Source organism: Macaca fascicularis, chromosome 6 (assembly GCF_037993035.2).
Source record: "Macaca fascicularis isolate 582-1 chromosome 6, T2T-MFA8v1.1".
Classification (NCBI taxonomy): Eukaryota; Metazoa; Chordata; class Mammalia; order Primates; family Cercopithecidae; genus Macaca; species Macaca fascicularis.
Genome location: NC_088380.1, coordinates 161,199,408 through 161,212,013, shown reverse-complemented (window position 1 = coordinate 161,212,013; position 12,606 = coordinate 161,199,408). Strand labels below are relative to the sequence as shown.

The 12,606-nt window shown below is 47.8% G+C and overlaps 1 protein-coding gene across 1 annotated transcript in view; it reads right to left on the bottom strand.

Moving 5' to 3' along the window:
• Positions 1-1,005: 1,005 nt before the first annotated feature.
• Positions 1,006-12,606, bottom strand: part of GALNT10 (polypeptide N-acetylgalactosaminyltransferase 10) — a 239,078-nt gene continuing 227,477 nt past the window's right edge. Inside the window, exons 10-12 of the mRNA XM_005558350.4 lie at positions 9,324-9,440; positions 6,041-6,190; positions 1,006-5,179 (exon numbers count right to left, since the gene is read on the bottom strand). Coding sequence (XP_005558407.3) covers positions 5,021-5,179; positions 6,041-6,190; positions 9,324-9,440 — 426 coding nt within the window. The 3' untranslated portion in view covers positions 1,006-5,020. The remainder of the gene's footprint in view (positions 5,180-6,040; positions 6,191-9,323; positions 9,441-12,606) is intronic.

Below are 12,606 nucleotides of genomic sequence, written 5' to 3'. Positions count from 1 at the left end.
TCCCATCTCCTCTTGTTTTGGCAGTAGCTGCAATTTACTATCTGCAACTGCAGATCCCATTGGGAAGTCCCCGTTCCTGGCTACAGCCTTCTCTGCATTCTAGTAACACCACTGCTTCTTGCCTTTTCAGGCTTACGAGTAGTAACAGCTTCCCATTTCTGCTATTCCTTAGGTGCTTCACCATTCTTTGTTGTTTCCTTAATCCTACACATACTTCTGCAATAGTTCCTTCATTAAACTCTGTTACTCCAGGAGTGGGCTATATCATGACAAGATCTTAGCTGATTCAGCACGCTCCATGACCTTCTTGCTAAGGTCAAATGCTTATACTCTCACATGTACTTCTCCTTTGCAGAGCTTACCACAGTCCCTAACTATATACTTATTTTAATGATCATTTGTTTAATGTCTATTTTTCTAACTAGATCATAAGTGCCTTGCACAATCTTTTAATTTCTAGCAGAGTGCCTGGTATATAGTAGGCACTTGATACATTTTTACTGAATGATAGCTAATATTTTTCTCTTATCTGTTTCATGGAATTCTTCTGAGAGTCCGGGGGGTACAACAGGTATAAAAGGCTTTAAAAATGGAATCTCTCCCCGTTGTCTGCAAAGCTGTAAGGTGTTATTGTGTGAGGATAACATGAGCGTGGGCATACTGAAAACCTGGACTCAGTCAGTCACCACCATGCCATCTTGGGTCAGAATTTTCCCTTTCTGTTATTCAGCCTTCATCAAGTCATGGTCCATAGCACCTTCCGGTGGTCCCTGAGTGACAGCATGAGGGGGCAGCTTCCGTTCATTGTCACCTGTAGCCCCCAACCAAGACTCAATCATAGGACCACAGGTGGAGCTGAAGTGTCAGGACCTTCCACTCTAGAATGATGGCTGCTGGGAATTAGTTTTTAGTACCCAGCAGAGTGTCTGAGTCTGAAGTGGGTGGTCTGCGTGAAGAACGATGGAAAGAAGAATGACACATGAGAAGGAAGAAGGCAGAGACCACTTTAGAGAAAGTCTGGAGGTTTACTCAACAACGTTTACAATCACAATTGTACATGGTAAATCAGTCTTTCACAAAGGCTCATTTTTCCAGGCAGGGGGAGAGGCTGGTGGTCTTGAGCTTTCGGCCTGGAATTCCAGTCTGAATTTCCAAATATTCCCTGCCTGCAACCCCTTTGGGATCCTAGTCTTCGAGCCGTTATTGGCTTGATAACATATAACAGATCAGGAGTCTGACCCTGTTCTGTTGCCTGGCACAGCTGAATCAAAGCCATTCTGGAAGCAGATGTTAAGATGAACTTGGCACTTGGTATGTAGGTCCAGCTCCCACCCCAGAGGTGGCAGTGGGCCTTGGCTCAAGATCAAGTTTGAACTAAAATATTACTTGGATTTTTCACAAAGAGTGTCCGTTGAAAGCAATAAAGAATTCCAGAACAGAACTGCACTTCTTGTCCCTCTCTCACACTTAAAAAGCTTCAGAAAACATTAAAAATGCATGACCTCCTAGGAATTATAAAAGATCACCCAACTGTACAAACTCGGTATCGCTGAAGCAGGGAATCTGATTCCTCAGTTATTACTGTAAAGTGCTTTGCCACTCTTTTTGAGACTCCAGAGACTAGGAAAATGGAGATGCACAGAGAGACACAAGGAGCTGTTTTCCAAGACATCACCTATTTCTTACGGGAAAAAAAAAAGAAATTCAACTGGTGGGAAGTTTGAAAAGTGAATGTCATGTAGACTTTGGAAATCTATTTGCTACATCTTCAACAGAAACCGCTCTTTCTCTCCTGGACCGACTGTCACATCCTCTCGTCAGATTCTTCCTGTGGATGTACCCCGTTCTGCCTGAGCGATTTTTTCCTAAAGGGAAGAATCAATAGTTTCTGATTGTTTTAAAAGCTGAAAGCTCCAATTGGAGGCAGAAGATGGGATGGCTTTTCACACACGTGCCTGCCAGGTTAGCCACCTCCAAAGACCTTGTTCTTAAAGCAACCGTGCTGTCTGCATTATGAAATGTTTCTGGAGTTCCCCTTTGGAAAGGCTGCTGGTGGGCCACATGGTCACGATACTTTCCAATCACACCCTATTTTGTGACCTTATCTTCAGAGTAAAGGCTTTAGAGGAAAAGGGACCCACAGTCTCACCCATCACCTGACTGTCAGCATCTCTATACGCTCCTGGCTGAGTTCTATTGAGTATCAGCTGGGGATATGAGCGGAAACCTGAATCTTTGAGACAGGCAGTTTTCAAAAAGGAAGCCATAACAATGAGAGGCTTAGTACTGGCAATTGATCAGTTGGTCCATCAAACGGAGACAGTCAAGTTCTGTCCTTCCTTCCCCTCCCGCATACTTTGTCAAGTCCCAGGACCTACTGATGTGGACTCAGCAATGACAAATGCCAGGGTGCTCAGAGGACACACCCATCCCTTTTCAGCATGTGAACCTAGACTGGAAAGGAGAACCAAAGGATGGAAAGGCAGGCCCAGGGCGGCTTGCTGCCGCTCCTGCTTTCACAGGAATCCTGGTCATGCCAGGAACACTGCCGCCCACTTGGGGCGAGACTGTGTGGAAGTCTAGCTAGTGCTCGGCACCCCTTAACCCAATGGTGAAAAACAGGACAAACATGCTGGGGTTCAGAGGGTGGACCGCAGGGATGGCCCCCAAACAGGTCCCAGTGAGGTAATGCAAGGCCTCCTCTCAGGGGCCGATGAGGCCTTCTAGGCCACAGACTAAACGCACTGCCCAGCCTTTAGTTTGGAGTGTGACTTGCACTGACTGGAATAAATCTGGCCTCTCACCCTTGGGGGACATCTCAGTCTCAGATGTTGCTCCAGGCCCAACATCTCCTGCTTGAAATTAGACATTAAGAAACACACACTCATCCAGTAGGAACTGCACATGCCACCAGAAATGTTCCCCTCCCCACAACCCTGCCCCTTTATGTTTGTCTAGCAAGGCACTAGGAAATGGTTCAAGTTTAGGGATTTGCTGTATATTTGCATTTTTCTTTTTAAAAGGCACAGTTTTTATTTTAATGACACTGCATTGCTCTTTGATGATGAATCTCAATTCAACTCTTCAAACTGCCAACACTCTTGTTATCCTAGATTCTAGAAGAGGCCTCATCTTTTGACTTCTATAGAGGGCCACTTCTAAAGCTACAGCACTTATTTGGAAAAGGACACTGGGATCAACACGTAAGCGCTGCAAGCAGAGGGGCCACCTCTCTTGCAGACAGGCGGCCAGAGCAGGGCTTGTGCTGGGCCAGAAGTGGAAGTAATTCCTTGCCAGCTACACATTCGGTCTGACTGGTGGATGATTGGGAGTGTCTGTCCCTCCCTCCCCCAATAATTGATGGCCTTGAGATCCGCCAGCATCTCAAAGGCAGATTTGTGGCTCTGTTCCCAGACTTAGGTCTCAGTCATTTAATTGGTAAATGACACAATCAAGAGACTCAACACTAATTGGAATGCTGATTTCAAGTATTTCCTGGGCTAGCTGGTGGAAGCCGTAGATAGTGGAATGCAATTTCCATTTCCAAATCAGTGGGCAGCAGGTTGGTTACAGAAATGCTTCCTATTAGTCTGGAGGCCCTCCAGGAGTCTGACATGTAATTAACAAAGCAAAAGGTAAACATGAAGGGCCAGCATGGAGCTGGGTGTATATCTGGCTGTGGGATATCGGGTTCTTTTCTCCACAGAAATGAGACTACAGTTGTGATGATGGTGGGAGATTCCGGGGTGCAGGTCTTCACCGAGGACCATGTTGTACCACAGCCTCTGCTGAGCTGAGGGACACATGTCCCCCTGCTTCCCCAACACTACTAACTTGGGATTTCACAGATTGTCTCTAGGCTGGGGGCTGCCTTGACTGTATTACACCCGGCTGGCTCCTTTAATCACAGCATTCTAGAAATCCATATTGGATGTGGGATACCAGAATCCTATGTAGCATCCTAGTTTGCAATCCAATTATAGAGTTCTTTAAAAATTCTGGGGTTTTATATGAGAACTAGAACCATGATGAGGTCAGAGGCAGGCACTCTGCCCACAGTTGATCCTGGAGACCTCCAGACTCTGTGAGGTGAGCACCTCGCAGCATCTCTGTTCCTCTTTTGAGGCCTGGGGAAGAGAGACGGGGAAATGGAAGCATGGATCAGGGCAAATCAGCCAGCTTTTCTAGTTTGGAGGTCTGCTCGGACTTTTCTGTGGGCTCAGGGCCATCTGAAACACTGCCCTGTAAAGCTGGTGGCTGGGCTGTCCTTGTGCCTGGAGAGTGCTAAAATGGACATTTCAAATACCCAGAGAGCAGAGGGAGATATCCCGCATGTCCACAGCTGCAGAGAAATGTCTGGGGGGTCCCTCTTCTGACTCCTCACCTGGCAGCTCATCAGCATTCAGTATTGAACACTCTTAAGACCCTAAGTATGGCCTTTATGACCAAATCACCTGGGGCTGTGACAGAGAACAGAAGCTGGGCAGTCACTGCAATGTCCCCCCCAAGGACAGTAGAAACTAAAAAGCCTCAAGAGGACTCCTTTCCCTTCTGCGGCAGATGAGTGACATCGATACTAAAAGCTGCCCCAAACAGGCAAATTTTACATTTCTTTCTAAAGCACCATCATGTAGGAGAGCCATCTGAGGGCTGGGCAACCTTGCAGGACTCACTTTTGGGTGGCCTAGGCTACCTTGGTATTCTCCCACATAATGCTCAAGGGGACATAGTGACAAAGTTGAAAAGGCCCTGTTGCTTTTCTGTGAGGCCAGCAGGGATTAAAGCAGGCTCTGCTCCCTGTGGGGCCTCTTGTGGGATATGCTCTTCACCCTACCCCCACAACTCAGGGGTTCAAGGACCAGGCAGACCCCAGGCCCTGAATCAAGAGCCCTCTTCACCCTGAACCATTTGGCCAGCACCTTTTACACCCAGTGCCCACAGAGGCCCTGCCTCCCTTGAAAGAGGAAGGCTGCAGTGAGTGCCAGACCCTGGGGAGGGCCTGCCAAGGGGACACGAGGGCTCAGTTCCTATTGAATTTTTCCAAGACTGTTGAGTTGGTGTGTTCAAACAGCCACTGCTGGGTGAGGGAGGATGGGTTGCAGGTGTTCATGAAGATCCTATGGTCACTTTCACTGCAGTCCATGCAGCTGCCACTGACAGGGTGGTACAGGGTCTTGTCCTATAAAACATGGAGGTAATAAACCAGACAGCACTGGAGACACGTGACCAGTCAAACCACAGCAACAATACCAGCAATGAGAAAGTGAAGAAGTGACTGACTAGCTGTTCATACACCTGTTGGTTTTCCTCCTGAGCACACAACCAGATGCTGCCCAGCCTCCCTTGCAGCTGGTGTTGCCATGGGACTGGGTTCTGCCCGCTGGGATGTGACCAGAAATGATGCATGCTGCTTCCAGACCTGGGACCTAGACACTGCCCACGTCCTGTCAAATCTCACTGGTCCTCGTGTGTGTGTGTGTGTGTGTGTGTGTGTATGCACTTTTATCTTTTTCTTTTCTTTTTTTTTTTTTTTGAGACAGGTTCTCGCCCTGTCACCCAGGCTGGAGTGCAGTGGTGCAATCTTGGCTCACTGCAACCTCCACCTCCCAGATTCAAGTGATTCTCCTGCTTCAGCCTCCTGAGTAGCTGGGAGTACAGGCATGAGCCACCACGCCTGGCTGATTTTTGTATTTTTAGTAGGGACGGGGTTTCACCATGTTGGCCAGGCTAGTCTCAAACTCCTGACCTCAGGTGATCCACCCACCTCGGCCTCCCAAAGTGCTGGGATTACAGGCATGAGACACTGTGCCTGGCCATGCTTTTCTTTTTTAAATGGAATCAGTTACCAACATTTAAGACTTGGGGATTTCACAGTGAAGTCTAGATTTCTGACTACTCTTGAATGACTGCAAAATCCAGCATGGTAGGTTTGTGGCACAAATGGATAAGTGGATGGACTCTGTTGAAAGAAGGGCTGAGGCACTATATGGCCTTAAAAAATATCAAGCAGGTGCCCTGCTCCCCGCACATCCCGTCTTACTTTGCGGTATTTCCACAGCTGGTTGCCCTTCATGCTGTGGCAGTCGTAGAGCGTGACAGGGCTGGTGTGGGAGATGGCATCAAAGCAGAACTTCTTCGTATGCTGGGGGTCTCCAGGCCGGATGTCCTCTCTCCAGGTGAAGGTGAATACCTGTGCACGGGGGTATCATAAATAAGGACAGCAAAGCCAAGGACTTCCTTTTTTTCTCCATTTTTTTTTTAAATTATGGAAAAATTCAAACTCAGAGGTTCAAAAAATAATATATTAACTGTGACTCCTAATCACCTAGCTTTAAAAGCGACTAACTTGGCTGGGTGTGGTGGCTCACACCTTTAATACCAGCAGTTTGGGAGGCCAAGATGGGTGGATCACTTTGAGGCCAGGAGCTTGAGAGCAGCCTGGCTAATGTGGTGAAACCCTGTCTCTACTAAAAATAGAAAAATCAGCTGAGTGTGGTGGCGTGTGCTCGTAATCCCATCTACTCGGGAGGCTGAGGCATGAGAATCACTTGAGCCCAGGAGGCAGAGGTTGCAGTGAGCTGAGATTTCACCACTTCACTCCAGCATAGGGGACAGAGTGAGACTGTGTCTCAAAAAAAAAAAAAAAAAAAAAGTAAGTTACCAACTCAAGGCTAATGTTGTTGCAGCTCTACTTCCACCCCTGTTGTTACACTCACATTATTTTGAAGCAAATCTCAGCTATCGTATCATGTCAGGTATAAACACTTCAGTAAGTGCCACTATGACACCTAAAAGTAGTTACTACAAAGTCCAAAATGTCATCAAATATCCACAGTTCAAGTGTTCTTGGGATTCTTTTTTTTTTTTTTTGAGACAGAGTTTCGCTCTTGTCGCCCATGCTGGAGTGCAATAGTGCAATCTTGGCTCACTGCAAACTCCACCTCCTGGGTTCAACCAATTCTCCTGCCTCAGCTTCCCAAGTAGCTGGAATTACAGGTGTGTGCCACCACACCTGGCTAATTTTGTATTTTTAGTAGAGAAGGGGTTTCACCATGTTGGTCAGGCTAGTCTTGAACTCCTAACCTCAGGTGATCCACCAACCTTGGCCTCCCAAAGTGCTGGGGTTATAGGCGTGAGCTACTGTGCCCGCTTAGGATTCTTATCAATTTTTTTTCATAGTTAGTCTGTTTGAGTCATGATCCATTTGGTTGATAACCTTTGTTTCTTTTCGGTAGCTTTACTGAATAATAACTGGCATACAATAAACTGCACACATTTAAAGTATACAATTTGATACATCTTGACATACGTTTACACTGAGAAACCATCGTCATAGTCAAGGTAATGAACATACCCATCACCCTGCAAAAGTATCCTCATGCTCCTCTGTAATCTCCTCCTCCTGTCCCCACCAACCCCCATGTCCTTAGGGCAGCCACTGATCTGCTTTCTGTTTCTAGAGATTAGTTTGCAATTTCTAGAATTTTCTATAAAGGAATCATACAGTATGTATTCTCTTTTGTCTCATTTCTTTCACTCAACATAATTTTGTTGAGAATCATCTATGTCCTAACAGCATTTATCAGTAATTCATTGCTTCTTATTGCTGAATTTGCACTTCAGTTCCTTGTTATGGGACATCTTGGTGGTTTCCAGTTTTTGGCTATTAAAATAAAGCTGCTATGAACATTTGTGTACAAGTCTTTGTATGGACATATGTTTTCTTTCTCTTGGATAAATACCTAGGAGTGGAATGACTGGTTCAATGGTCAACTTTCTAAGAAACTGCCACAGTTTCCCAAAGTGGCTGTGCCATTTACTCTCCCACCAGCAGCATACAGGTCCAGTTCATCCACATCTTTGCCAATCTTCCGTATGGTCAGTTTTTTTAATAGGTGTGTGCTGGAATTTCCTTGTAATTGCAATTTCTATTTCTCTATTAACTAATGAAATTCAGCATTTTAAATATGTTTATTTGCCACTCATATACTTTTTTTTGGTAAAGTGTCTGCCCACTTTATTATTTATTTATTTATTTATTTATTTATTTATTTTTGAGACGGAGTCTCGCTCTGTTGCCCAGGCTGGACTGCAGTGGTGTGATCTCGGCTCACTGCAAGCAGCTCCGCCTCTCAGGTTCATGCCATTCTCCTGCCTCAGCCTCTCGAGTAGCTGGGACTACAGATGCCCGCCACCATGCCTGGCTAATTTTTTGTATTTTTAGTAGAGACGGGGTTTCACTGTGTTAGCCAGGATAGTCTCGATCTCCTGACCTTGTGATCCACCCACCTCGGCCTCCCAAAGTGCTGGGATTACAGGTGTGAGCCACCACACCCGGCCTGCCCACTTTAAAATTAAAAAATATTATTGAGTTTTGAGAGTTTGAGCAGATACAAGTCTTTTCATTCATATATTCTAGATACAAGTCCTTTATCAGCTATATGCTTTACAAACATTTTCTTCCCATCTGTGGCTTGCTTTTTATTCATTTTGAATTAGTCCAGTTTATCAATTTTTTTCTTTTATGGATTGTATTTTTGCTGTTATATCTAAAAATAATTGTTTAACCCAAGGTCACTCCACCCAGGCTGGAGTGCATGGCACAATCACCGTAACCTTGAACACCTGGCTTCAAGCAAGCCTCTCCTAAGCTTCCCGCACTGTTGGGATTTCAGGCATGAGCCCACTGTGTCTGAGCAGTGGCTCTTCCTGCAGGCTGGCTCACCCTGTGCATCCCACCCAGCCAGCAGGTGAGGCTGACCATGCCCCGAGGCTCCAGGAGTCAAGGTAATGAGCATACCCATCACATCCCAAAAATGATGGCTCTGTCCTCATCAATATGAGGGCTTCCTCACCTCCTGCATAATCAGCTCAGGGACACAATTCGTGGGAGCCCCGGGGCTTTTCCGGAACTCTTGGAAGGGGCCTGCCTATCCACGGGGCTGCTGATGGCCACACCTGCCTCTGTATAGGAAGAGCCAGGTGAGAATGAGGCCCGCAGAGAGGGAAGCACTCTCTTGAGAGATCCAGCAACATCATCAAGGCTTTTCAGTGACATGACACAATAAGCTCTTTTTGTGGAAGGCCATTTGGGCTGAGCATCCATCATTTGTAACCAAAATGGTCCAGACTGATGGTTTTATTGCAATGTGAAGGAGTCCCCTTTCCAGGGTGTTCAGGAGGATCTTAAAACTCATCCCCGGGGCTGACTCTTGTCACTTATCACTGACCCATGCCTCTCCCTCCCAGCTGGTCACGTCAGCACCCCAGGGGGCAGACGTTTCAGAAAACCTGGCTGCCAGTCCCCGAGGGGCGGCCCTTACCTGCATGTTGTTCCAGGCGGCTTCCCCGCGGCCCCGGACGCAGCCCTCTAGCCTCAGTGGGGAGCCCAAGGCCCCGTGTTTTGTGTCTGCGCACAGCCCTGTGCCCACATTTCGGATCTGAAAGGGAAAAAGGGAAGAAGTGGACCACTGAGGTGCCTTAAGGTGCCCACCGGGTCCCTGCCAGGTGAAAGGGGAAACTAAGGGGGAGACATTAGCTGGATTAAGTTCGAAATCGTCTTGATAAAGCTTGCCCTGAGCTGTCGGAAGTACCTCGAACCTCTCAATAAAGGAAGACTCAGTCCACAGAGTGTAATCCTCAAAGCACTGCTGCGTTTAGAGCATGCAGAGTCCCAGGTTGGTGGTAGGGGACTGGAGGTGAGGAGTTGGTAAAGGACTCCCTGGCCCCACTCCTGGAGAAATTGAACCAACAGATCCAGGAACCAGATTTTACCCCCATTTCAGGTGATCCAGGTTCTGGTGGTCCGGGGACCACACCTTGAAAGATCCTAGAAAAGGACACGAAACCTTTGCTGTATGTCATGGACTCTCTCTGTCCCTTAGGGCAGGTGAATGGCAAGAGGTGGCAGGAGGCCCCCTCACCCCCTCCTGAGATCCAAAGAACAATAGTTGCCTCCTGCCCGTCAACCATGAAGATAGGTGTGATGGCAAGAGCACTGGGCTAGGAGTCTGAAGCCCTAGGCTGCTCACTTGCTTAGCCAACAAATACCGACTGGGCACTTACTGTGGGCAGGCTGTTGTGCTAGGTGCATAGTGTCACGTCATATAGTTCCTACCTTACAGATATCAATCCTACTTTGTCTGAGGGGTAGGGGGCTGTGGTGGCTATGAAAATACACCACCCAATTTCCTGTTGCAGGGCGTCTCATTGCACCCAGATCCTGTATTCTGAATCCACCACTGTGTCCACCCATGGATGGATTCCAGCCAATGAGCGAGGCAGACCCACTCTTGCGAGATGCTGAGCTCCTCTGGCTGGTGATTTGGCTTGGGGACTTCATTAACCTGGCCAAAGCTTTCTTACAGCTTTACTGCAGTCTGGACTCTTCCTACCCCAGCCGTCCTTCCTTCCCTTGTGCCTTCGCAGAGGTCAGACCAGTGTCGTGGTCTTGTGGCTTTCCTAGTCTCCCCAGGCGTCTTCATTTTTCCTCTCAAGTGTTTTAACCATAAATCTCTTGCGTGTCTAATCCCACTGTGGCATCTGCTTCTTGGAGGACTTGAACTAACACGAACCGGTAAAGAGCCAAAGAGTCTCATGAGGGAAGTCCACACAGCAGCGCTCCTGGAAAGTGGTGGTGATGTTGGGGTAGGCTAGTCAGGCAGCCGAGCCAGGCAGGGCTCTGTGATTTGCCGTGTGAATTTGAGCAAATCACACCTGGTGTTCCTGCTAGCCCACCATGTCTCTCCCCTTTCCTCTGGTAACACCACCCCGACTTTCCATGGGGCTACTGCTCCTCATGCACCCTGTGGCCAGCCGTAGTGTCCATCCTACCCTTGCTGTCCCTCTTCCCCGATGGCCCCAGTGATGGGTGCAGAATCCAAGAATAAGACTTGATTCCTGCACCTTTACTGGTATGCTGGGGAAGACGTGTATACTTTCTGCTGGATTGGCCAAGCAGTAGGGGTTGGTCAGCCTGAAGCTTCTGGAAGCCATTCTGATACCTTCAGTGTGAGACCAACACAAAAGGAAGCTGAGTTCAGCAGGAGAAAAAGAGACTGACATCATTTGAGGCCCTGGATCCAGGTTGTCTTAAGCCATAGCTACCCCAGGCTCTTATGTGAGTCAAACACAATATATTCCCCCCATTTTGTTTTTCACTTTAAATTGGTCTTCTGAAAGAGCCCCGACTCTTATGCTCCCCTTTTCCAAGCTCCAACCTATCCATCTATGAATGGGTAGGTCCTCTCAGCTCGGAGACCCAGGATCCCATGATGGCATGCTCATCTGCCTGTGAAGGCTGGTCTGCCTCGGCCAGCATGGGCCTCATGGGCTGCGCCATGGCCCGCGTTCACAGGGCCCCATGCTCAGGAGGGCCTGGCTTGATTTAAAGCTCTGCTGCTGCTGTCTTGAAATTCTGAATAATTTTATCTGTGAACTGTTTTGTAAGTGAAATCTGATGGAACAGTGGAGCGTGTGCATTATAGAGAAGCACGCTGTTCCTCTCTGCCCTGTCTGCAGGCAGCATGTGTGAAGACACTGACTAAGTGAGGGCGCTGGGGGTCCCAGAGGCCCTGCTTTCCCTTCAAACTAGAACTCGCTCTGGGTGTGCTAAGAAGGGCAGTGGTGCCGGGCGCGGTGGCTCAAGCCTGTAATCCCAGCACTTTGGGAGGCTGAGACGGGCGGATCACTAGGTCAGGAGATCGAGACCATCCTGGCTAACACAGTGAAACCCTGTCTCTACTAAAAAACACAAAAAACTAGCCGGGCGAGGTGGCGGGCGCCTGTGGTCCCAGCTACTCAGGAGGCTGAGGCAGGAGAATGGCGTAAACCCGGGAGGTGGAGCTTGCAGTGAGCTGAGATCCGGCCACTGCACTCCAGCCTGGGCGACAGAGCCAGACTCAGTCTCAAAAAAAAAAAAAAAAAAAAAAAAAAAAAGAAGAAGGGCAGTGGCATCCTAAGAAGCAGGAATGACCAACAAGTCCTGTCATGTCCTTTCTTACTTGCGTTACTGCCCCATGTTAGCCAAGAACTTATGTAGGAAAGGGAAAGATAGGGCAACCCTAGTTCCTTTTCTTTTTTGAGGCAGGCTCTTGCTCTGTCACCAGGCTGGAGTGCAGTGACAGGAGCACAACTCATTAGAACCTTGGGCTCAAGCAGTTCTCCTGCCTCAGCCTCCCAAGTTGCTGCAACTACATGCACGTACCACCATGCCTGGCTAATTTTTTTTTTTTGTAGAGACAGGGTCTTCCTATGATTCCCATAGGAAAATGTTGTTTTCAAACTCCCGAGCTTAAGTCATCCTCCGGCCTTGGCCTCCCAAAGTGCTAGGATTATAGGCATGAGCCACCGCACCTGGCTCCTTAGTTCCTTTGCATTCCAGCCCTTCCTTACTCATCAGTAAATGGAAGGTAGAGAGTATTGGAAGAACATGCACATTATCAAGAAGTGAAGTAAAAACAAGCTGAGTTAGTTTTGTGCCATGTTTAGACTGTTCTGGTGAGAAATACTTATGCTTGCAGCAGGTGGGAAATACAGATCATGTCATTTCACTCATTCTGAACATGAGTTACATGCTGTTAATTTGCATTTTAAATTGTCACTGCA